The following is a 23,182-nucleotide window of genomic DNA, read 5'->3' as shown; positions in this document are numbered from 1 at the left end:
CTGATAGGACTGAGAGCAATGTCTCCACTATGGAGGACAAAATATTAGTACAAACTCTAAAGTCTTTTCTCTACTGGCAGAGGGAAGGGAGCAATATTATATTTGAGATGGCTGGCCAGAAGGTCGTCTGAGCTAGGTGGCACCCAGGTACCTAAAAGTATTGAGGTTTATTGTACAGGAGTTTCCATGAAGAGTTTTCATTAAGAGCGTATGCATTTTTCAAAGAAACTGTGGGGGTCTAAGTATGCTGATAAGTTTCAAAGAGGAAATATAAAGGGTAATTTGGAGGGTGACTAGCAAGACATGAGCATTTAGAGAGATGAATTCCCAGGCAGGACTTTTAGAAAATACATTTGAGAATGAAAGAGTGATTCCTCCAATCTGCTTCATGCATTTATTTAAATTTATTTTATAAAATGAAGAGCAGAAGAAAGCCAAAACTTGCACTGATGATTTTTCTTCTTTTTCCCAGCCTTCTTTTATTTATGAAATTGCTCTGCTTATACCTTCCAAAGGACTTTTTTTTTTTCTTCTTTCCCACCTCACTGTTTATTATGCCTTCATCAGCCTTGAAATAGGAGCTGCAGGCAGCTTGATAAATGGATTGAAAAACTGCTTCTGCCAGATTCAAAGAAACAAAACCCAAATACCCACAAAACCTTCTGTTTTTGTTTTTCTAAAACAAGCACTATTTCCCTCTGAGCTTCATTAAAGAATGATGCACCCATATCCTGCAGTATTTCAGCAAAGGGGGTTCTTTATCCAGTTGTGCCCAGGGCAGACGTTCATTCCTGGGTCATGGCCAGGACTCAGCCTGCAGCAATGAGAGAAGGAGGCAGAAACGGTCCTAGGAAGGCTGAGCAAATTTTGACTTCAAAATGTACTTGGCAAATCAATGGAGCAAATCAGACAAGACATAAAAAGTTGGGTTCTGCTCACAAAGATCTGTCCTGCTTCTATACAGCTATATTTTTCCTAGATGCTTTCTAAATTTTCTCTTTCTTTCCAATCCTTCTTTCAATAACCAGGGCTAAATAAATATCCCTGATTCAAACCTTTTGTCTTCTGCGTGCTTCCACCAAGTTCCACCATGGGCCCAGCCAGGGAAGAAACCAGAGCTTCATCTACTACTAAATGGCAGAGGTTTGTGTTTCTTTTGTTACCGCCCCCCTTTTACCTCTACATGCAAATTTGGTTAATACGCAAAGCAAATAACATGAAAGCTGCCTTGGCCTAAGCTCACTGGTATGTAATTTGCCCATATGGATCACACTGAGAACAGTGCATCCCACTCTTCTAACACAGTTTCCAGCATGCAGCAATGTGGCAACTTCCAAGGGCTGATGCAAGGATACTTGCCATCCCTTGCTTGCCAGCCTTCTGTCTGTGTCATCACTGGGCTGGTGAAGTCCTGGGCTGCTTAGGGTCACGTCTTCCAAATAATGTTTCCGGTGCCATGGCCACGCTGTGGACTTATTACCAAATTATGGAGATCCAATATTACTGTGTTGTTGCAGTGGCCCCACCTTGTCTCTTTTTTTTTTTCCATGTGGAAAAAACCTTTGCTAGAGGTAGGAGATGAGTGTGAGTGATGAGGGACGGAGAGACTGAGACAGCATTTCTCTTGCTGGAAAGATGTGGCATGCACAAGGCCTTGCAGACAGGAATACTAATGGGAATGAGAGGCAGGAGATCAGAAGGTACCTTGACCCTTGTGATTCTCCGGGTGTTTAGAATGCATAATTGCAGCTTGTTTAACACCAGAGGATAACTGATCATTCACAGAGGAGGAAGTCAATGGTGGGGATCAATAATTCTATTGCTGTGCTAGAAAAGGAATGGCTCTTTATCTCTTACAGCAAAGCAGAAGAAATATGTGCTTAAGCCTTCCTATGGTTGTCCTTTTCAGGGCCAACAGAGGGTTTGTTCAATGTTGGCTGTCACTTCAGCCATGAGCTGCAGTGAATGAGTGTGGATAATGCGTATCCTTCGCTCCAGATGTGGCCTGACTGGAGGCAAGGCAGGACAGCTCATCCTTGATTTAGAGAGAAAAAATAAATCACAGTGAAGGTGAAATAAGGAATATCTGGGCCCCAGACAGATGGGTAGAACCAGAGGAGATCATAAATGAGCACTTCCATTTTCTGTGTTGGCCTTACCAATACATAGTTTTTATGCAAACGTTAGAGTTACCAATTCTTGGTAGAGACAGAGCTGAGTTTTCATTGGCATCTGTGGGATCCTGCAGTAAAAGCACAGATTCTTTTCTTGGGGGGTGAAATCTGTTTTATCAAAGTGTCTAACTGGAGAAGTTTGTTTCCCATCAAATATTTGTTGAGCCCTTCTTGGACTGTCTCACAGGAATGGGAGGAGGTGGCTTTGTGAAGTTAGGATCCTGGGGTTCAACATAAAAAAATCTTATTTACTTGCTCTGGCAAGGAACATGGCTTTGAAATAGGTATGGCTGGACTTGTGTTGGTCCTGCATCAGTATCTCATCCGCAACATGCAACCTGTGTACAATAATGATACCGCTGAGTTTATCCACTGGATATTTTTGACCATAAGGGAAAATAATAATAATAATAATAATAATAATAATAATAATAATAATAATAATAATAATAATAATAATAATAATAATAATAATAATAAAAAAAGATCTGGGATGGGTTCTCTCTTGAGGCATCGTTTGCACCTCACACGTGGATTGTTTAGGGTCCCGGCTTCTCACAGGGCACCCCCTGCATCACTCCCCACGCAGGCTTTCACGGCACAAGAGCGACCTCCAGTGGGCACCGATTTGTGTCGTTGGCCTGTAAATCGGGGAACGGTGTGTATAAGTGCTCTTTGGAGGCTGCACATACAGATTTCAGAGCAGGTTTCTGCTCCTTGCCTTCTTCAGACCCTTCTGACCTATAAAGGTGTGTGGCTGACCGACTGTGCTAGTAATTTGAGGCCATCCCAGGCTGAGTACATCCAGTATTCAGACTCAATAGGACTCAGGTTTAATTCAGATTTGAACCCAGGGCAGATTCCAATAGGCACAGACACCGAAAGTGGGCACTTTGCACCCATCAGAATAGAGCAGGAAGAGATGGAAAGATTGCAGTGCCCTGGGCATCTGCACAAGAGAAGCATTCGCCAGGCAGTTTGTAAAGTTGACTATTGTGGAGCTCAGTGGTTGTGATGAATTTTGGCAGGCTGCAAAATGGATAGATGGAAAGCCTCACTTCCCAGTGGCTCAGAAGAAAGGCAGAAGCTGTGAGCAACTGGGAAAGCTCTCTGGAGGGAGCAGGATGGACACAGTTGAGCTCCTTTCCCAGAAAATAAAATAAAATAAAATAAAATAAAATAAAATAAAATAAAATAAAATAAAATAAAATAAAATAAAATAAAAATTTTAGGGGCTGGATGGCTGAGTGATGGGTCAGACAGACCTCAAGCCTGGAAATGATTGTTATACCAAGAGTTCAGAAGAATTAGGGAGATAAGGGTGGAGTCCTGACTTGGGGAACTGAGAAAGGCAAAAAGGAGGAGGAAATGATTTTGCCTATGGGTGACGGCTGCGGGCAGTGCAGTTTATTGGCAGAATAGTGGCTTTGGGATAAGCAGTGATGTCCTGAGCCAGATTTTCCTCCTGGTCTAAGGGAGAGCCCGGTGACACCCTGAGCCTCCACTGGAAAGTGTTCAGAGACATACAAATAAGGAGTGAAAAGCACCATGCCTTGCTTATCAGAGATCAGCAGCCATCCCCTCTTGAAGCACAAAGCTTTTACTTTCTCCAGTATTTGACCCTGGTGAGAGTTCCCACTGGAGTCAAGCTCCAGGGTAAAGACTTAATGCTGATTCTCCTTGGCTGTTAGAAATGATATGAAAAACAGCACTTTCAAGCCAAAAGGAGAAGGGAAAAGAGGACTGCAGAAGGGACCGGGATACTTAACATTCAGCAAAGCATAAGTAAATAGACAAGTTATGATCAATGAGTTTGTCTGAATTTGACAGAGCTTTCCTGCAAACATGGGGGAGAGAAGGGGGGCGAAACATTCCCCGCCAGTGTGAGCTGTAATAAGGGACCTGCTGTTTTCTGATTCTCACTCTCTGTGAAAATTGAAAAGGTTAGCCAGGTAATTGAAATCGGGACTGGAATACAAATACGGTGTGAAAACCCTACAGCTGGCAAATAAAGTTGCAGGGGAAAGAGTCAATTCTCAGCGGAATATCTTAGCAGTGAAAAGACGGGGGTTGTATGGCTGGGGGGAGAGAGGGAGGGTTCTTCAATATATACCTGTTCCCCATGGAAGGGAAGAGAGGAGAAGAAAAGAGACCTGGAGCGACCAGATGGAGGCCAACACTTGTACAAGTGCTCCTTGTTGCTAATGCAAGAGACACTAAAAAAGTGGAGTGAGGTAAGGGTGAATCATGGATGGCAGTCACCACTGCCTTGCGGAGTACCACAGTGGTCTTACTGGGATTTGTCAGGCACTGTGCTAGGCCCAGCCTTGGGGACAATTCCTTGTTCTATGCAGAGAGTGAGCAGCACATGACTCAGCTCCTTGCCTTGGGGATGAGATGCATAGGCCAATGAGACGCAACTGGACTGATGTCAACTGCCTGGTCATCTTTGCAGGATCCCAAACTGCTTTGTGTTACTTTGGGCCAGAAGCAGGGAGGTGGGTGGTTACTGCAAAGCAGACAGGAATGGTTCCTTGCCACCCCAGCACGTATTGTGTGTGCCTAAGTCCTGGTGCAGGGTCCTGTCCTTGCTGCTGTAATAGCAGCGTGTAAGTGTTGATATTTCTGTGGGCTGGTTTCCTGCAGGAACGGGTGATATGAGCTGGGAGGAAACATTGCAGGGCTTTGGGGAAGCGGGGTTGTGTGGCACTAGCCAAGTTAATTCTCATTTAGAGAAACCATCTGCCTGTGATATTTCCCACCAAGCCAACTAGCAGAAACTCCAGCATGTATGTGTTTAAATAAACAATAACTGTAACTCCAAGTTCCTCTACTGGTGTTTTATTTCCTTCCTCCCAGAAAGGCTGGGGAGTGCTTTTATTTTCCCAAACTGTGACGCCCTTCTGAGGCTTTGCTGCAATTGCTCAGCGCTGCCCAGCCCACCTGCACTGCAGTCAACAGCAGCCTGAAACGACTTCCCTTTGGAGCTTTTCCATGGAGTTTAGGTAACTATTTGCACATTCTGTGGCAGGCCAAATATATTTCCTGCCCTTGCCAGCTCCTACAGAAGTATGGAAAGGAATGTGCAAGCTCAGACCTGGGACAGTGGTTGCTTCTGGAGCACTGTCTTTCTTTTGACACTTAACCCCCTCCCCTGCATTCATACCAGCAGAGCAGAACTAAGCCTGAAAACAGGGTTCTCTCCATCTCAGAGAGGATGTGAAGGATAGATCCAGCACTTCAGAAATCCTCAGCTTGCAAGAACATGGTTTGGGCATCCCAGAGGCACCAGCCAGTCAGTGAACGACCAGGTAAGTGAGCCTCCTGAGGATGCTGGTCTCTTCTGTCCCACTGCTTTGCCATGAGTTACTTGCTAGCCATTTGTTTTGCTCATTTGGAACACGATTTTCTTGGTGAGTCATTTCTAAGGGGATCTCTTGAGCTCTAAAGAAAGAATACAAATTGGAAAAGACTGGCAAAACACCTGCTCTGCAGCCACCGAAACCAAGAACATACAACATTTCAAGGTGACCTGCACCTAGCTGCCTGGCTTTGCTTTGCAAGAGTAGAAAATATGCATAAAAACTACCTACAAAACACTTCAGGTAGTTGACTGAAATAGGTCAGATAAATTGATTTTAGCACAGCTTTTTTTCCTCCTTTGACTGTAAAGGGAATCCAGGCTTCCTCTGATGGAGCTCTTCATGTGGTAGACATCTGGGTTTCTTCTGCAAAACCCATTTCTAGCAAAAAAGAAAAAAAAAAAAAAAGAAAAGCAAAAGGCAGTTCCTCTGGGAAGGAACTTCGCTGCATCCCAGAGCACAGTATAAGCGGAGGAGGTATGAAAAAGTTATTTGGACTTTTACAAGAAAGACTTCAGTGTCTCATTCATGAATTAGCTGTGCTGGTGGGAAGCAAATTGCTTCAACAGCTCTCATACTCCTAAAACAAACATATCTTTAAAAATTAAATGGGTTTAAGATAAGTTCCCGTAAAAACAACAGCTGCAACTTTCCAGTGCTGCACAAAGTCTAGACAGTAACAGCCAGTCTTCCACTTCTGGCAGTAAATGAGTTGTGTCTGGGGCAACAGCAGGCTAGTGACTAGCCAAATGTGAAAGTAAAGGAAATGTGGAAGAAAATTAACAACCCTTGACTATACAGATGAAATTCTTACACTAGGGCCCATGCCTATTTTACACATACTATTTTTTTTTTTTTTTTTTTTTTTTTTTTTTAATTCAGGCAAATTGGTCCTGAATTATGCACAAGATAGTCACTGTTTTTCTGTGTGGGTGTCCTCACAGTGCATGCTGACTCCTAACAACCCCAAAAGTGTTTATTTTCCTGTACTGTGAAATCTGCAAGGCCCAAACTGGGGAATTCTCTGCAGAATCTCTTTCCAACCTCTTTTATCCCCCAGCTCCCTCTGAAGGACTTTTGCCATCATTGCACTAGCTTGGACCAAATTCTAAAACCAGATTTTAATCCTTGCAAGAGTGTTGTTTAGTTTGTTGTCCTTTCCTATTATTCCTCTTCAGTTTACTATAGAAAGTAAAACTCCAGATTATTTTTTTTTTTCTATTTTTGTCACCATGATTTTCCCTAGTTTAATTTCCATTTGATATGGAAATTCTATAGCCCAGCAATTTGCTATATATTTGCTATGTGGAAATCTCCATCTTTTGCTACTCGTGATATCAGAGGGAGAAACAAGAGGGATAAGGACTGCTGGAGGATAGACTAGGCATAGGAAGGGGGACTTCAGTAAGTTTATTTTCATGTTACACAGATGCATATAACCAGCCCTGAAGCTGAAGTATCTGTTTAGTTTTACTGACAAGCCATGGTTTAAACGCTTGAAAACACTGCAGTTTCCAAAAACTCCTCATATAAACTGAACAGAATTGTCTACTCACTGTCATGATTTATTATTTTTTTATTTTTTTTTCAGTACTGAACTTGGCATTAGATCTGAGTACCACTCATCAGCAATGCAGGCAATTCTTTTCTCCTCTAAGAGCTTCCTTGCAACCCATTTCCAACTGTCCATGGTTTGTTTGTGGTGCTGGAGCATTGCCCCTGCACTCTACAATTTCTTCTCACATACTCACATGTTTCCCAGAGGGAAAGCGAGGCAGAGAAATAAATCAATAGATAATTCTGCCTAGGAAGTCATGCTTGATTTCAAATAAATATATTTTCATCATACCAGACCACTTTGGGGGAAAGTGAGTTGTTGATCTTGACAATTTACCAGCATTTTTCAGCACTTGGCTATGAAAGCAACTAAACGTACAAATAGAGGAGTATCCTGGGCTTTCATGACATATCTATCCATCTTCCCATTATTTTCGTGTTTGTGACCAACTTCCAAAATTCAGAGAGTTAAATAACAGAGCAGAGTGATAAATAACACACTCAAACACTGACCTTTTGGGAAGAATAGCCTCCAGTGGACATTGAATACACGTTAGGGACAATGCACATTGACTGCCCTTTAGGAATCCTCCCTCAGGAATGAGTTGGGTACCAAGCTGTGCTAGCTCAGGGCATTCAACCTCAAACCAGCACTCATTTTATTCATTGCATTTTTTTATTTTTAAACAGAATTTAGCAGAATTTTGACATGTCTACCCAATAACATCTTCAAACAATGTTTGGCTTGATGCAAGACTAAATTTTTTTTCAGTTTTGTTTTTTGTTTTTGGCCAAAAAAGCTCAATAATTTGTGGTTACCAGTGTGACCTCTTTTGACTGATGCTAAATTAAATGTGCTAAAAACTGCTTGTAGGACAAAAAGAAGTTTTTTTTTATGCTAGTTTGTTCAAAACTGAAGGTGAGTTACTGGCCACCTGCAAGTCAGAGATACATTTAACATAGAATTGCAGAGGGTGGCAGCACTCACGGACAGATCTGTGCCCCAATACAGGTCACACTCTGGTCCTAAATGAATAAGATGTATTCAAAGAGCCACAGAACCTTGCAGAGGAATGTCTTTATCATAAGGTGGGTGTGCATGTCAAACTAGACTCTCTCTTCTCTGGTTTGGGTGTCTAGGACAGCAGAGGAGAAAATGAGCTTTCTGTGGCACACAGCTGGGCTGGGAGCAGAACCCTGTGGGGTCAGTTAGGGAATTACAGGGCTGATGTACAGGGTGAGGGGGGAAATCCCACACAGCCTCTGCCCCGGTGGTCCCAGCCCCTCACTGGGAGCACTGCACCCTGAGCAAACTGAGAGCCAGGGCCTCAGCAGCACGCAGGCAGCCAGGCATGGCTGGCATGGTAAGTCTGTGGGAAAATTTACCTTATGGGGTAGTAGAGAGAAAAATGATAATGCAAGACTGGTTACAGGTGTAAATGCCACTGATATCACTAGAGTGTCCACTTGGGGGTGGCAAAACGTTTCAGCTGTGTCTTCAGGAAGCAGGAGTTGTCTTTGCTCTCCAGGGCCCTGTGTGTACCTGTTACCTTCTCCTTGGCTGTTTCTCAAGAATGCAGTTGGTAAAATGGGTCTGGCAGAAGACAGGGGCTGGAATTCCCCTTGAGCTGCAGGAAAAGGGGACTCCAGATAAGAGACCTCCAAGTCTTACCTCACCCTGGAGTCTTATCAGCCAGAAACAGAAGAAACTGCTGCAAACTGCAGGGTGGGGGCATACAGGAACCTACCAGTACATGGTTAGACTCAGCTCAGGGAGACAGACAGAAATAAAATCATCTGATGTGCAGGATAAACCTGCAGAGGCTGCAGACCTTTGAGGTTCCCTGGGCAGTTATCCTCCGCTAGCTTCATTTTGGACAAGGGAATATCCTTAGCCTCCAGTAATGGTTATTTCCCAGGTAATGTAGACAGATTCATGGCTTGCACGTGTCAGTTCAGCACTGAGTAAATGTAGTCAGCCATAGTGCAAGGAGGTACAGCAGTGACTTCGAGACTTCTAAAAAATAACCCACTAGAGGGCAGTTTTTTGACAAAGTGATGCAAGGCTTCACTCACCACCCTCCACTCCAACCTTTACCTAGCTCGGAAAGCAAAAGTTTGCTTTGTGTAACCTTTGGTTCCTCATTCTTCTGGCCTAGAAATAGCGAGTGCTGGTGCTGGTGTCTGAGGTGTACCAGCTCAGCTCAGGGCTCGTTAATGTCTACTTGATCATATTGCCACAAGAGGTTTGTAACAGACACATCTCAAGATCACTGGAGACAGAAACGGGAGTGGCTTCCCTAAAGCCAGAAGTGGGCAGACAAGGCTTGTCCAGAAAATTGCCCCAGTTCAAGCTGAGTAAAAACTGACGTTTAGGCTGGTGCACAAAAAGGCCATTTGGTACGATTTGGATAAGTTGTGTCTCTCTCCTGTGCTGGCAGCATTTAGAGTGGGTGCTGCTTCTGTACAGTAGGTCTTTGCTGACAGAGCTTGCAGACAGTGAACTGAGATTTCCAGCCCTCCCATTAGCTTGAGGGTAATACAATGCCTCTCAATAACCTACTAATTACAGTCTCCTCATGCATTTATTCACTCATTCATTCTTTGAGACACAGTCTGTGAGCTCTTCTTTCTGAAATTGGTCTTTTAGGACTGTCTCTTGTTATTTCTCAAAGTCGTTTTCTTCAGTTTCCCTCTCATGTGGATCACAGCATGACAAGTCACAGACCAGTGGAGAGTTGAGAACTGCTGACAGACGTCCTGTGGGTGCCAGGGACGCTTGTGTCTTCAGCAGAGTCTGCAAGGTTGTGGTCCTCAACCACAAAGATGCTCTGCTGGGCAGGAATCTGGCTGGTGGGGTGCTTTGGGGCCCAGTGCCTGCAGCGAGGAGAGATGACGCTGAGAAAAGCCAGCCTGAAGCGCTGAGACAGCAGGTTGTAGATGATGGGGTTCACGGCAGAGCTCAGGTAGAAGAAAACACCTGGGAAAAGAAGGGGAAAAGAGAGAGAGACCTCATTTGTGGGTGGAACAAAGCCAGAAGAGGAAAATCTCATCATTGCCAGTGCTGCTCCACCAGGGCTGGGTGGCAGCGCATCTGGACAGCCAGAACCCAGGCGGAGGCAGAGGCAGAGGCACATCTTGACAAGGGCAGCTCACGCCCCGCAGCTTAAGGGGAGGGGAGAGCAGCAGGCAGCATGAGCTGCAGCCCTCTGTCTCCAGCTGTTCATGATCCACCTCCTTTGAGCTGCACCAACCTGCCTCCAGCCCTCAACCCCCAGCGGGATTTGCACGGCTGGTGCCCTGTCAGAGCTGCCAGAAGATAACTTCCAGATGAGGGGAGCTAATTCCCTGCAGCACCCCAGGACAATTGCACGAGATTGGATCTGTCTGAGCTGCAGAATGGCCATATTCAGTGTTTTCCTGTGACATACTGAAAATAAGATTCCTCCTTGAAAAAGCCCTCATTTTATGGTTGGCTGGGCCATAAATGCTTGGTTATATCACCCAGCTCCAGGCAGCAGGTAAGTCTGTTGTCTTACCATTCAGTAAGGTCTCCTGTTAGCTTGAGAGCCCCTCTGGAGGATGGTGCCTGCTGCTTGTGTATTCATTAGAAGCAGCTGAATGACAGCAGCATTCATTTCTGAGCACTTCCAAGAAATAAAAACAGCTGGTAATGATACATAATATCTTTTCTTTTAATTTTTTTCCTTAATGAATATTCACACAGCTGTACTGGACAACATCTTGAAAGTTGCAGAAATTTGCATCTAGTCTGAGGCACAGTTATCATCACTTGCTACCAAACTCAAGAAACCTTTTATGCATGCCTCATGTCACCAACAAATAAATGACTCCATCAGATAAAACACCCACAAATACATTTTGGCAGCCCCTGTGCAAGAGGAAGAAGAAAGCTTTTACCTGACACCACGTGAATTAAGTTGAATATATTAGCCAGAGGCTCAGTCCATTCCACAACAAAGCTGAAGAAGAGGCGATCAATATGGAACGGAGCCCAGCAGACAGCAAAAACCATCACGAGGACAACTAGCACAGAGAAAGGGGAGAAAAAAAACTAGCTGGTTATACGAGGACAGGGTTCACTGGCCAGCACAGAGCAGAGCCAGTTCAGAAAGCTGGAGGAAACACTCAGCTTGAAAGAAAAAAAGTTTGCTTCCGTGCACAGCAAGGCCTCTGCTGACTACAGTAAGGACTCTTGCAAACCTATCCCAGATGGTGCCTGCGAACATGTGTGGTCATGGTCATGGGGCAGAGAAAATCAGGCTGATTTCAGACTACAGGTTCCCAGTTCAGAAGGGGATTTAAGCTGCCTAAAGAATAATTCTGTTGGATGAAATATTGAAGGTGATTTACATTTCCAGCATAAACATCATCTCAGTAACAAGGTTTACTTCGTCTTAAAAACAGCCCTAAATTATGAAGTATTGCGAGTGCTTTCAGGGTAGCTGCAGCACCAGCTCTCCAGAGTGCTGCATAACATGCGAGTTTGCCTGGGTCCTACTTTTTCTTGGGAAGGTTTTAGTGGTGAAGTCAGTAGCAGGTGATGAACGTGGCTTGACAGGACCTTCATTTTCATGAGCAGGGCCTGTGTTGTGATGCATTACAAGCACACAAAATGTAGCTCCTGGGAGCCAGGGCAGCACAAGAAACGTCATTTTCACCCCGAGAAAGACAGCTGCAAGAGCCAGTTTTGGAATGAGGGATAAAACCTGTAGTGGTATGGTCATTTGCCTTTGAGTCTTTTGATTGTCAGCCTGCACAGCTACTCCTAACTCCTGGATCCGCTGCTTGGACCTGGTCACTGAGTATTTCACTAAAGTGTTAGTTTAGGAATTAACTCCAAAAATATTTTTATATATATGTTCCTCATCTATATGAGAGTTACATGCACACTCTTGGCCATGGTAAACAGAACACAGAAGGCACCACTACTTACACAGCATCTTGGTGACTGATTTTCTGGATGGTCTCTGAACATTCACAGACATTTCCTCCACTTCCAAAGATTTGTCTCCTTTCAACTGGCAAAAGGAGGGAAGCAGAAGAAGAGCTTAGATAGGAGATGATAACGCCACCACACATGTTGCTTTTGATATAGCTGTAGTTTGAGTTTAAGAAGGCAAAATTTGAGGCAACTCAGGACTCAGTGAAAGAAATCTTCATTTAAAATTCAGTTTTAGTCTATACTGAGCATTGAAGCCTTAGATTCATAACAATCAGCAGACTTATGTATCTGAGACTGCATACTAACAGCAAATTTAGATTTCCATTCCTCGCTCATCCTTTCTCAATGAGTCAATATTTGGTTCACAGTTTGTGTTCAATTTCAACATTATTTTGTCTTCTAGCAAAATATTGGTTGTTTGTTTATTTTTCTGAAAGGGTTCCCCACAATTAAGCACAAACCAATGATCCAAAAAATACCCCAGAGAGGCCTTAGTGAAACACAGCTGTAATCACTGGAAAAAAATTGTGTAGAGTTCAAGGGAGTTTGTTTCATGCCCTGAGTGTTTGGACTAATTGATATTCAGTCCATCTGATGAACAAAACCCATATATGCTCTATTGCAAACAAACAATACACATGACGTATGCAGATTCAAACACACTCTGCCCAACTACCATTTTATTTTATTTTATTTTATTTTATTTTATTTTATTTTATTTTATTTTATTTTATTTTATTTTATTTTATTTTATTTTATTTTGTTTTATTTTATTTTATTTTATTTTATATTTTATCATTTTTCCCTGGACTTCTGAAAAATAATAAATGCTTCCCCAGTATGCTTAAGGTGAGAGCACTGATGCTTTGGTGATGAAAAGACTGTGCCAAGATAATCAGGACAAAAACACTTTTTTCTTTGATTATAAAAGGAGTCATCTATAGAAACTGCATAATTGCATCTAGCTTCTTGAAGTGAGAACTGCTGATTATCCAACAACTTCAGAGTAATACTTTTTTCAACAGGGAGAAATTGGAAAAAAATCTTTAAATTACATGGAAAAGAATATCAGGAATAAGGGAAAAGATAAAAACCAATCTGGACTTGTAAAAACTCTTATGAAAATATGCTAGTTGTGCTACTTTCTTTCATATTTTGTACAGCGATTTTCCTGTTTTTTGATTAAATGTGCTTATTTTTGTTTTATTAAGTTGTTGTAATCTTGATCAAAGAGACTTTCTTTCAATGCTGTTTATTCAGAAAACCAATAAAGAAGAAACATATATGAATTGAATTATATTCAGTTATAGTGCCATTCAGCTTCCTGTTATTTTATATTATAACCTTTTGAGACTTTAAGTCATAGCCACTGTTGCTTAAGGAATAAAATAAGCTGATTTGTAACACGTCTAGTGATAAATGCCTGCTCAGATTGATTAAAATCCTTAGCTTCCTTTCAGTGGTTTTCAGTCCCAACAGTAATTTATTCCAGGAATATTCCAAAGGCTCATAGAATACAGCTCTCTGATGCTGTAATAAAACAGAGACACACGTATCTTTATTTTGTACCTTTCTCCTGTCATTTGATGATGTTTTAAGGTTCCTCTTTAGCCTTAAGCGATAATACATGGGGGCGTATCTAGTAAAAATAACTCAGCAATTGCAATTTGAGAAAATAATGAGTTATGGCAAAGAGAAAAGAAGAAGAAGAAATGAGTTTATGACATGGATTGTGGCTTCAGTCCATGCCAAGGGTATGACAGAAGAAGTCCTGCCAGGATAATGGTTTTACATCACCGCAGATGTGTGAGAGTAGATAGGATCGCCTGGAGATGAATGCTGCCCCTTCTCTGCAAGAGAATTAAAAGTGTCTGAAGCAACAAGCTGAAAATTAGTTTTTTCCCCCACATCGTAATTAGCTACAGCATTTCATGCTAGAAATCACAAGGCAGAGTGAAATTAGGGCCTCACCTATCCCCAGGCAAACACAGTGAGGCAACTCAGCAGAAGCAGGACAAACTTTCTCCTTAAGTTACATGACCTGACACAAACAGTGATCAAATGTTTGCTCCATCTGATGGAAAATTTGGTGTTTAAAAGCCACGTGGCTTGTGCTAAGGCATGCAAATCCCGAGTGATTTGGCTGATGCCAACTATCTGCTGAGCTGCCATTGCCGCACTGTGAGCTCTCCCCAGTTGCACAGGAAAATGTGTCAGTGGGCACAAGGTGTGCAGGATGACCTCCATGGACAGGGGACAGACCCCTCCACATCTGTGCTGGGCTCTGCACAAATTTGCCAAAGGCAGCCACTGCCCACAACTGATACTGGAGTTAACAACTGAGTATTTTATGGGGGCATGAGAGAGAGAGGCAAAATAGATTCTGATGAGAAAATCAAGATTAATTCCACACTATAGAATAAGTATTCTGAATTCAAAGACAGTTAACATAAAATTTTTCATGTGCCCAATGTGTTACCCAGGGCAAGTGATGTGCTGGACTCAGAAGAACTTTGCCTAGGTGAGGTCAGTCTGGTCACATCTGGTTATCTAGATCTCCTTCATAGACAATTTGGGTAGGTGGGATAAATAGGTCTGTGGGCTCTCCACACTTGTCAGTGACTGTCAAAAATCCTAGATAACTCTGATCTGACTATTAGACAGCTGGATACAGGCCCCCATTCCTGTCTCCTTTTAGAAGTCAGCTTGAAGGAAAAGGTCCAGGCCGCTGCCCCAAATCCTGCTGCAACACAGGCTGCTGCTCAGGCAATGCAAGCCTATCTCCTGTATCAGCACCACTGGGATTAGCTTCTCCATGAAGCAGCCACTTCCCCACGTTCTCACTGAAAATGAAGAGCTGGCATATGACACGTTTGCTACCCTCTCATAGCTCCTTAACATGTCATGCATGCCTCCTTCTGCATTATATCCTGAGGCGCTCACTCCTGAGTACTGGCAAAGCTTGAAGAAGAAACTTTGGCAAGAAAATTCCTTTTCTACAAAGGCTGGTAAAGGTCATGACTTGGTTTGCCAAGTTGGAGCTGTTGTACAACCTTTGGATCAACTCTGAGCTTTTGCACTACAGTTTAAGAGCAATACAAGACACTCAGGAGATTCTGGAGTGTTGCTGAAGCTTCAGAGATTTCATCACCTGTGAGTAGATAAAAAGTGTCTTCTCTTGAAAATTATATACACACACTATTCTGCTATCATTTCTGTTGGGGAAAAAAAGAAAAAAAGAAAAAAAAAAGATTTTGCCTAGCACAACTTGGAACGCAATGCAGGTATATCAGGGATGTGCACTTTAAATTTGGAAGTAGCATTCGGATATACAGAAAAGCAGAGGTATAAACAATGAGCATTGCAGCCCTCAGGAAAGACAGCTTAAACAACTCTGTGAATATACAGAAATTCCCAGGTAGCAGGCCTTGTTTGGCACCCACCTTCTCTTCTGGGGTGGGGATTAAGAATTTTTGGTGCCACAAATAGAAGTTATGGCACTTTTCATACTTCTTTTTATTAGCTTGGGGATTTATCTTTTTTTTTTTTTTTTCTTTTTTTTTTTCTTTCTTTTTTAACAGCTACTAGTTTCCACACACACACACACACACACAGAGGTCTTATTTTGCAAAATTTTCATCAAAGAAACAATGAAACTATGCAAAAAACCTGCAATAGCTTCTGAACTGTGATATTGCAATAATTTAACCCATTCTTTGCTTCAAAGATCTGTGTGCTATAGACTTCTGGCTGTTAATCCTTGTGTTTTTTCCCAAGTAGGGAAAGATTGCTTTTCTACAGTTTCAGATAACCATAAATATCAGCCAGCACAACAAAATGATATATGAACTTGCACAGAACTGGTTGAATTTCTTGCATGTTACTTGGTAAGTTAATCTGTCTCCACATGCATATTGCATCCCTTTCTTGCTCTATGATCACACACAGCTTTTAAAACTCTAAATTGTATTCAATGCAGTGAGATAGGTTTTATATTTTCAAAATGCAGGTAATGTAAGAGAAAGAAAAAAAAAAACACATGGACTCGCTATGATTAGCAGTGCATTGCTGGACTACATAGGTATGTAGGTTAATAATACTGTGATACTGATTGTTTTATCCCTGTATTTAAATAATAATACTTGATAAAACTAGTCCCACTTTCTGAAGAGAGCACAAATGTGAACTCTAAGGTAGCATCAATCACTGGTGAAACTGTGCCATAGTTATATAAAGAAAAGACTGCTGAAATTGCTAGCTGCAGCAATAAGGTAGCATTTCAGTTCATGACAGCTTTGTGAGTCTTAACAAGTGAATATTATCACCCTCTTCAGGGAAGAAGAAAAATAAAGCAGTGTAATAGAAACTCCATAGTCACAAGGAGAGGGAAAACAGAAAACATACGATTCAATCACCGGCCTACTCCTTTTCATTCTTTTCACATTTTCCTTTTGGTCAATTTCTAGTCTCTACCACAAAGGTGTAAATCTCTGAGAGTCTGGAATCAATCTACAGAGTAGGATATTTAAGTAACATTCAAATGCAAGCAGCATTGATAGTAATTTTTTACAAAAAGATGAGGGTAAATTATTGCAAGCCACAGCTACATTCATTTAAGAATAGGATAACAGCAAAGAAGGGGTTAGATCCACTATTTTCAGGGGTTTTAAATACTTTTGCTTTTTGAGTAAACCAGATGGACAAGAAAAAAGGGGAAATAAAAGACACAGAAACACAGAAGCAAGAGCTAAAGAAACACTGAGCACAGTCAGAGCAGGACTTACTCTTAGCCCCATCAGATAGTACAGCACACTTATGACCCCCATGGGCAGCACATAGAAGAGGAAGGATGTGATCTGGACGATGCAGTTGTAGATCCACATGGGCATGACTACAGTGCAGGTAGCAGAGCCAGGGACCAGGGTGCCGTTGGGGAAATACTGCAGCATGATGCCATGGGTGCCCGTGTTGGGGAGGGCGAAGAGGACAGAGAGGACCCAGAGCACCACGATGGTCCTCAGGGCACGCTTGCGGGTGCTCTCCAGCTTGGCGCGGAAGGGATGGAGGATGGCAAAGTATCTCTCCACGCTGACCGTGGTCACGCTGAGGATGGAGGCGAAGCACACTGTCTCAAAGAGTGCTGTCTTGAAATAGCAGCCGATGGGCCCAAACAAGAAGGGGTAGTTGCTCCACATCTCGTAGACTTCCAGGGGCATCCCGAAAAGCAGCACAAGCAGGTCTGAGACAGCAAGGCTGAAGAGGTAGTAATTGGTCGGGGTCTTCATGTTCCGGTGCTTAAGGATCACCAGGCAAACTAGGAAGTTACCTATCACCCCAACAATGAAGATGAAGCTGTACACCAAAGCCATGGGCAAGAAGAGATGGCTCCTTTTGGGCCCACATAGGAAGGCTAAGTAATCCTCGGTGCTGTTCAGGTACCTCCTGAAGCGTTCTTCATGCAGAGCCAGGTGGTTAAACCAGGAGGTATTGCTGGTCCAGGCCATCATGGGACCTCCCAAAATGCTCCACCACTGCAAGCCAGTCTTCTTTAAGTTTCTCTGTGCTAGTTCACTCACTTTTTTTTTTTTGCAGAGAGGGAGGGAGAGGGGTTGTCTTGCCAAACCTAGATGCACAAAGCCACTGAGAGATGTGAGGAGTGTGCTTGCCTGGCTTCGGTGGAGTGTTTGCTGTCGGAACAGCTGTTCCCCTGCGAGGAGTCCCTAAGCCAGAAAGCCCCTCCTTTCACACATATTCATTGGCTCACTAAGTGCATTAGATTATAGAGTAAGAAAAGAGGTTCTGGCTACTTGCATCAGCTCCTGTAACAGATGCGCTCATAGAATAGGAAACGTGGGATTTAGAGAGCTGGGAATTTGAGATATAGGATGAGAAGCTTGCTGCAAGATGCTTACATTTGTCAGAGGGTGGGAAATCAGAAAATAATATATTAATACTACAGACAGTTATAATCCACAAGCAGGAAAAAAAATTCATCAAAATTTTATTTTTCAGATATCTGCTGATTTTTATTCTCTGTTTTCTATGGCAGCAAGTACTTGGAAACAGAGAGTGATCTGTAGAAAGCCAACCTGTTTTTGTAGTCACGCATGTGGAATTAGACAAGTATACAGTTTCAACCTTTTTTTTTTTTAATATTGTATTTTTTTCTCCTGAAATCTGACACAGGATTTTAACTGCTCTTCTTAGTGATATCAAAATATTTTTTCCCACTTCTGTTTTGTAAGGAAGTGTTGTGTCAAAGTGCATACAAAATTTTCATTGAGGGTTGACAAAAGGGGCTGATTGGAGTTTTGAGAATTCTGGAATCTGATCCCATGTTTTAGATAGCCTTGTTTGGGGAATTTTTCTGAAGACCATATTGTTTCAAAAACATATTCAGTGCCTCTAGGGTTAAGGTTACATGAATTCTTATGAACACTTATTTCTTCCTGAATGAAAACTATTCTGCAAACGTACTTACTGAGCCAAAGAAGTGTCTGATACAAAGACGATGGCTGTGTCACTATAGATCATTTATCTCCTGATTAATTCTTGGTTCCTTACTGAATTTCTCTAAAACAACAACAGAAACAGCAACAAAAAAGCTTTGAAGTGCATGGATGTCTTCTTTTGAGAATCAGAAAGTTAAGCTCTTTGGAATCAAATTACTGCAAAACCTGGTGTAGTGTAGGGGACTTTGTCAGCCTGATGTGCAATTTGCTCTGTAGCTCTCACTAGTTTTCTCTTCTGAGTCCCTACCCAACTCCCCCTTGAATTGATGTAAGATTTAACACCCCAACACCTGTTGTTAGGATGCTTTTTGAGTCCTCATGAAGAACATGAAGAACCACCTCCTTTGTTCTAGCCTTTTAACTTGAGTAACCCTGGCTCCTAAACCAGAACTGTGTATTTTTAATCACCCAGAAGCAAAAGAACTGTCCACTTGTCTGGCATCTCCTCCAAAATCCTGACAGAAGCAAGCTTTCTGAGGAAGATGTAAACTACTCCACTATAGGTGGCTTGACAGCAGATCCCACAGAAAAACTCTCCTCTTCTGAAGACAAAAAAGTCTTCAAAATTTTAGTTGCCTTAGATCCTGCCTTCTTTGCTCCTTCCCTCTTTAATTTCTGGTTTAGTTGTAGTTCAATAACCCTGAAAGAAAAAGAAAAAAAAACTGCTGTAGTAAACACAGACTGCCTCCAAAAATAGCAGCAGTAGGCAAAGAACAAGGGTCTGTTCCCACTGTGGCATATCCAACATGTGTAGCTCCGAGGATTTTTTGTCTGTGCATTCATTTAGAATATTAGCAGAATAATACGCCACATGAACTGTACTAAAAGACAGAAACATGTTGCCTGTGATAACTTTCAGACCTGCTGAAATTATTTCACACACAGACTTTCTCCATCAGAAAGAATCCACTGATTTATTCCTGCATTGCACCGAAACATTTTGTTTAGCAGAGTGCTAGGGTTTATTGGATTGGTAAGCTAAAAGGGTGCTTCTTTGACCTGTTTCTCCCTTCCTTAGTGATGCAGATGAACAAGGTTCCTTGCATTTCAGCATTATCAGAATAATGTGAATTTGATTTTGATTTGAACTACTGCTGCCACAAAAGGTAGGAGCAGGGAAATCCTTAGGAGGGTGCCTGGTTGTGACAGGCACAGGAGGAGACAAATAGTTGTAAACAATTTGTCCAGGACTAAAAACTTCCTGCATCTCTGTTTAACTTTCAGGATTTTTCTCATCACCAGTCTCTCACTGACTTTTCATTTATTTCCGTTTCTTCTTTTTTTCTCCCAGTAAGTTACTCTCTATACAGCATCATAACTGAAGTGAGTAAAACACTTAGATACCAAAATAGCTACCAAATAGGTCTTCATTTTGATTCACACACATTAACCATTATAGAGAAAGTGAAAAGGAAACTTGAGGTCTGTTTAGCTTGAATTCAGTCTTGCAGGAAAAAAAAAAAAAAAAAAGTATTATTTACTAAAAAGCCACCAAGACAGCCTTGCCAGTCTTGAGCTCTGTGAGAGGAAAACTATGGGCTGTAGAAACACACGAGAGCCCTTGGAAATGTGGATGTGCCAGGCTCACCTGCGTCTACTTCCACTTGTCCTCCCTCCTGGATCCTGTCTGATCCTGCTGGGCATGAGAACTGACTGGCTGTAAAAGTAGGGGCAGAGGAGAAAAGTTGGTCTATTTGTCTACCAGGCTACCCATGGAGTCATGTCACTATGAGCAGGATTAAGTGGCAGATGGAGAGGACAAGAAGGGCCAGGAGAATGGAAAATATATTTCAATTCATTTATTGAAGCTTTATTCAGTGTTTATCATATCTGTCTCAATGAGGAGAGGAGAGTATATCTGGAAACCAAAGACTAATTCTAGCTCTGCATGACTGGAAATATTTTATTTTTACAAGGGAAATGGAAAATAAAAATAGATTTTTCCTTTTGAAAGTATTTGTTTGTGTGTTTTTTTTGTTTGTTTTTTTTTTTTTTTTTTTTGTTTGTTTTGTTTTTTTCACTGTAAAGCATGCTTCATTGGTGCTTGCTGTTCTATACTCAAAGGAAGATTGCGTGCTGTATGTTGGCCATAGAAATGTGCAGTTTAAAGTAATAATGATGTAATTGATATAATGTAATATTTACATTAATGTAATGTTTGTTATGTAATATATTTAATTGCAGTGTACTATCTGGCAACATAAAAGCCAGACAAGTTTTTGTGGCATAGTAAATCCCAGTGCTAGTCCGAGTGTAGCATTATCCCCTTTGGGATTGGCTATGGCCTCATGCTGATGGTATTTCTCTTGCCACGTTTACTCAGCAGAGTCTTTTCTTTATCTGATGTAAGAGCACTATGGTGCACTGCTGTGTTCCACTAAGGGCAGTACAGTGTACATTTAAGAACAAGTAAATTCTAGTACCTTCATGTTTCCCAAAGCCCTTGTAAGAGCACTCATTACTGACTCTATATTAGATCAGTAAATAGTGAGCTATTTCTTTTTTTTGTTTATTTGTTTTAGGGAAAATTGAACACATTCATCAAAAGAGCCAGAGAATGATAGAGGTAATCAAAATATAACAAATGTATAAATTCTTCGTGGGTCACACTTACAGGGGGATATATTTTGAAGAAATATGGTCCATTATGATGGTCTAATCTGAATATTTGCTCTCCTCAGAACATAGAAATTCATTCATGCTAAACAAGCTCTTTTAGGTATTTACTTCTATGTGGTGGGGCAGAGGTTCTTCATCCAGCTTCAAATGTTCTGGCTGTAGGATTGGAAATAATATAGTTGTTCTCCTGCCATGCTGTGCCATATTAATTAAGTCTGTTGATTATCTGGCGTCCTGGACCTAAACTGACCTCTCTGAGCAGCCCTGGGATGTAGCTCAGGGTTTGCAAGAGAGATGCTCACTGTTCACCCTTAGAAAGACATTCTACTTCAGTGAAAGGGCTTGAAGAGGTATGTATGGGGTTTGCCACAATCCTTGGCAAAACAGGTCAACTAGTTCTTATTGTCAGCAATTACAGTCTAACAGTTCATTTCTGATTTCCACGTGCAGTCATCAGACTGTTGTTTCAGTAGTTTCACCCTTTCTCCAACTTGCAGATACTGAAGGTAGATGCAGAATCTTGTAGAAATTCTGCCTGTGGGGACTGTTATCCAGCTGGCCTGAGCTGGTTTTCCTTAACTCCTTTTTCAGAGCCCTTAGAGCTCTGTGCACTGCAAGTTCAAGCTCACAGTCTCAGTCCTTTAAGAACTTGTACCAAGTATCTCATATGGATGCAAGGAAGATGGAAGTTAGAGGGCACATTACTGGTAGGCAGAAATGTTAAGCTGTGCTACATTGAATATCTTAATACAATTGCTAGAAAAATATCACTCAATTTCCCTTATAAATCACTGAATTATAATTAAAGATCATTGATTGACTCTTTTTTTGTTGTTTTTCTTCTGTGAATTGTTTGGTTTACTGAATTAGCAAGAGCACAAGTCCATGTTTTTCTAAGTATTCAATATAACATTCAGCATGCCATCAAATACATAGGTATATTTTGTATATTTTCTCTCCTGACAGGCTGGAGGAGGGAGCTGCGCTGTAATAATAGCTGGGTATGCAGCAGCCTTTCCATGCCTTATTGTAAGTCATTTTGCAATTATCTAGGCTCTTAGCAGTCAGCTTCTCCATGGCTGTACATGATAACTAAAGTCCCCAGGATATCAATCAACACACACAAGAAGTGGATTTCATGACTACAGTGGAAATAGCCAGGAGCACACCTCTTGGCCAGGAGCAGCTGGCAATCTACCTAGGCACTGCAGACACAGTCCACTTCAGCAGTGGAACCCATTTTACCTAACCTTTGTCATTAAAAACAGCAAATGAGTCTATGCTGATTTTTTAGGCTTTTACTTTTGTCAATAATGGAAAGGAGAACTTCCAGAAAGTGATTTGTTCTAAACCAGAGCACAAGATAAGTAAGAGATATGAAATGGAGGAGCTTGTTGTTTTCTGCTATTGTCTGCAGAGGGAAGGTGGATGATGGGGTTTAACAACAAGATTGTTAAAAGCCAAGATGAATGTAGACCCCAGTTTTGTGCAGTCTTATTCACCCTTCCTTCAGAAACAGCCTTTGCAGGGAACCATATTCAGCTTTGTCTTGGAGAAGGTGTTGGGGCAGCCAAAAACAGGTCAGAGAGCAAGCCAGCAAGGGCAGCCCAGTGCTAACAAACACTCCCTGGTCCTCTCTTACCCAACAGGGTGGATGTACCTACTGAGATGACTTTCAGAAATTTATTACTTTGTTTATGATAGAAATTAGTAGGAATGATACCCTTTTAGTAAGCCTTTTGTGTGTTGGTGTGTGTGCTCATGCTTTGAAGAGCCAGTGGGTGGCATGTATGAATTTAGTGCAGGCTTGATGGGCAGGTGAGTAGCAACAAGAGCTGAAAAAGAACACTGATGCAGAAAATCTTCTTGTACTGAGTGTGTCCATCATGGTGAAGTGACTCCGATTTATATGGGGAAAGATGAAAGGATTGTCATGGCAGAAAATGTATTGAAACTGCAAGCACAGAGATGAATGACTCAGATTGACTGAGT

General features: G+C 41.9%; 1 protein-coding gene across 1 annotated transcript; it reads right to left on the bottom strand.

The window, feature by feature from the left end:
• Positions 1-9,813: 9,813 nt before the first annotated feature.
• On the bottom strand, positions 9,814-17,563 carry NMUR2 (neuromedin U receptor 2; the record flags this gene model as incomplete). The annotated part of the gene is made up of 4 exons (XM_082771927.1): positions 9,814-10,073; positions 11,015-11,140; positions 12,051-12,135; positions 16,844-17,563. The coding sequence occupies 4 exons, from the start codon at positions 17,561-17,563 to the stop codon at positions 9,814-9,816; spliced, it is 1,191 nt and encodes a 396-aa protein (XP_082628053.1).
• Between the last annotated feature and the right edge of the window lie 5,619 nt (positions 17,564-23,182).

The sequence above is a fragment of the Aythya marila genome, assembly GCF_965140915.1.
Source record: "Aythya marila genome assembly, chromosome: 14".
NCBI lineage: Eukaryota > Metazoa > Chordata > Aves > Anseriformes > Anatidae > Aythya > Aythya marila.
The sequence above is the reverse complement of the archived record's forward strand: the minus strand, read 5'-3'. Positions and strand labels throughout refer to the sequence as shown.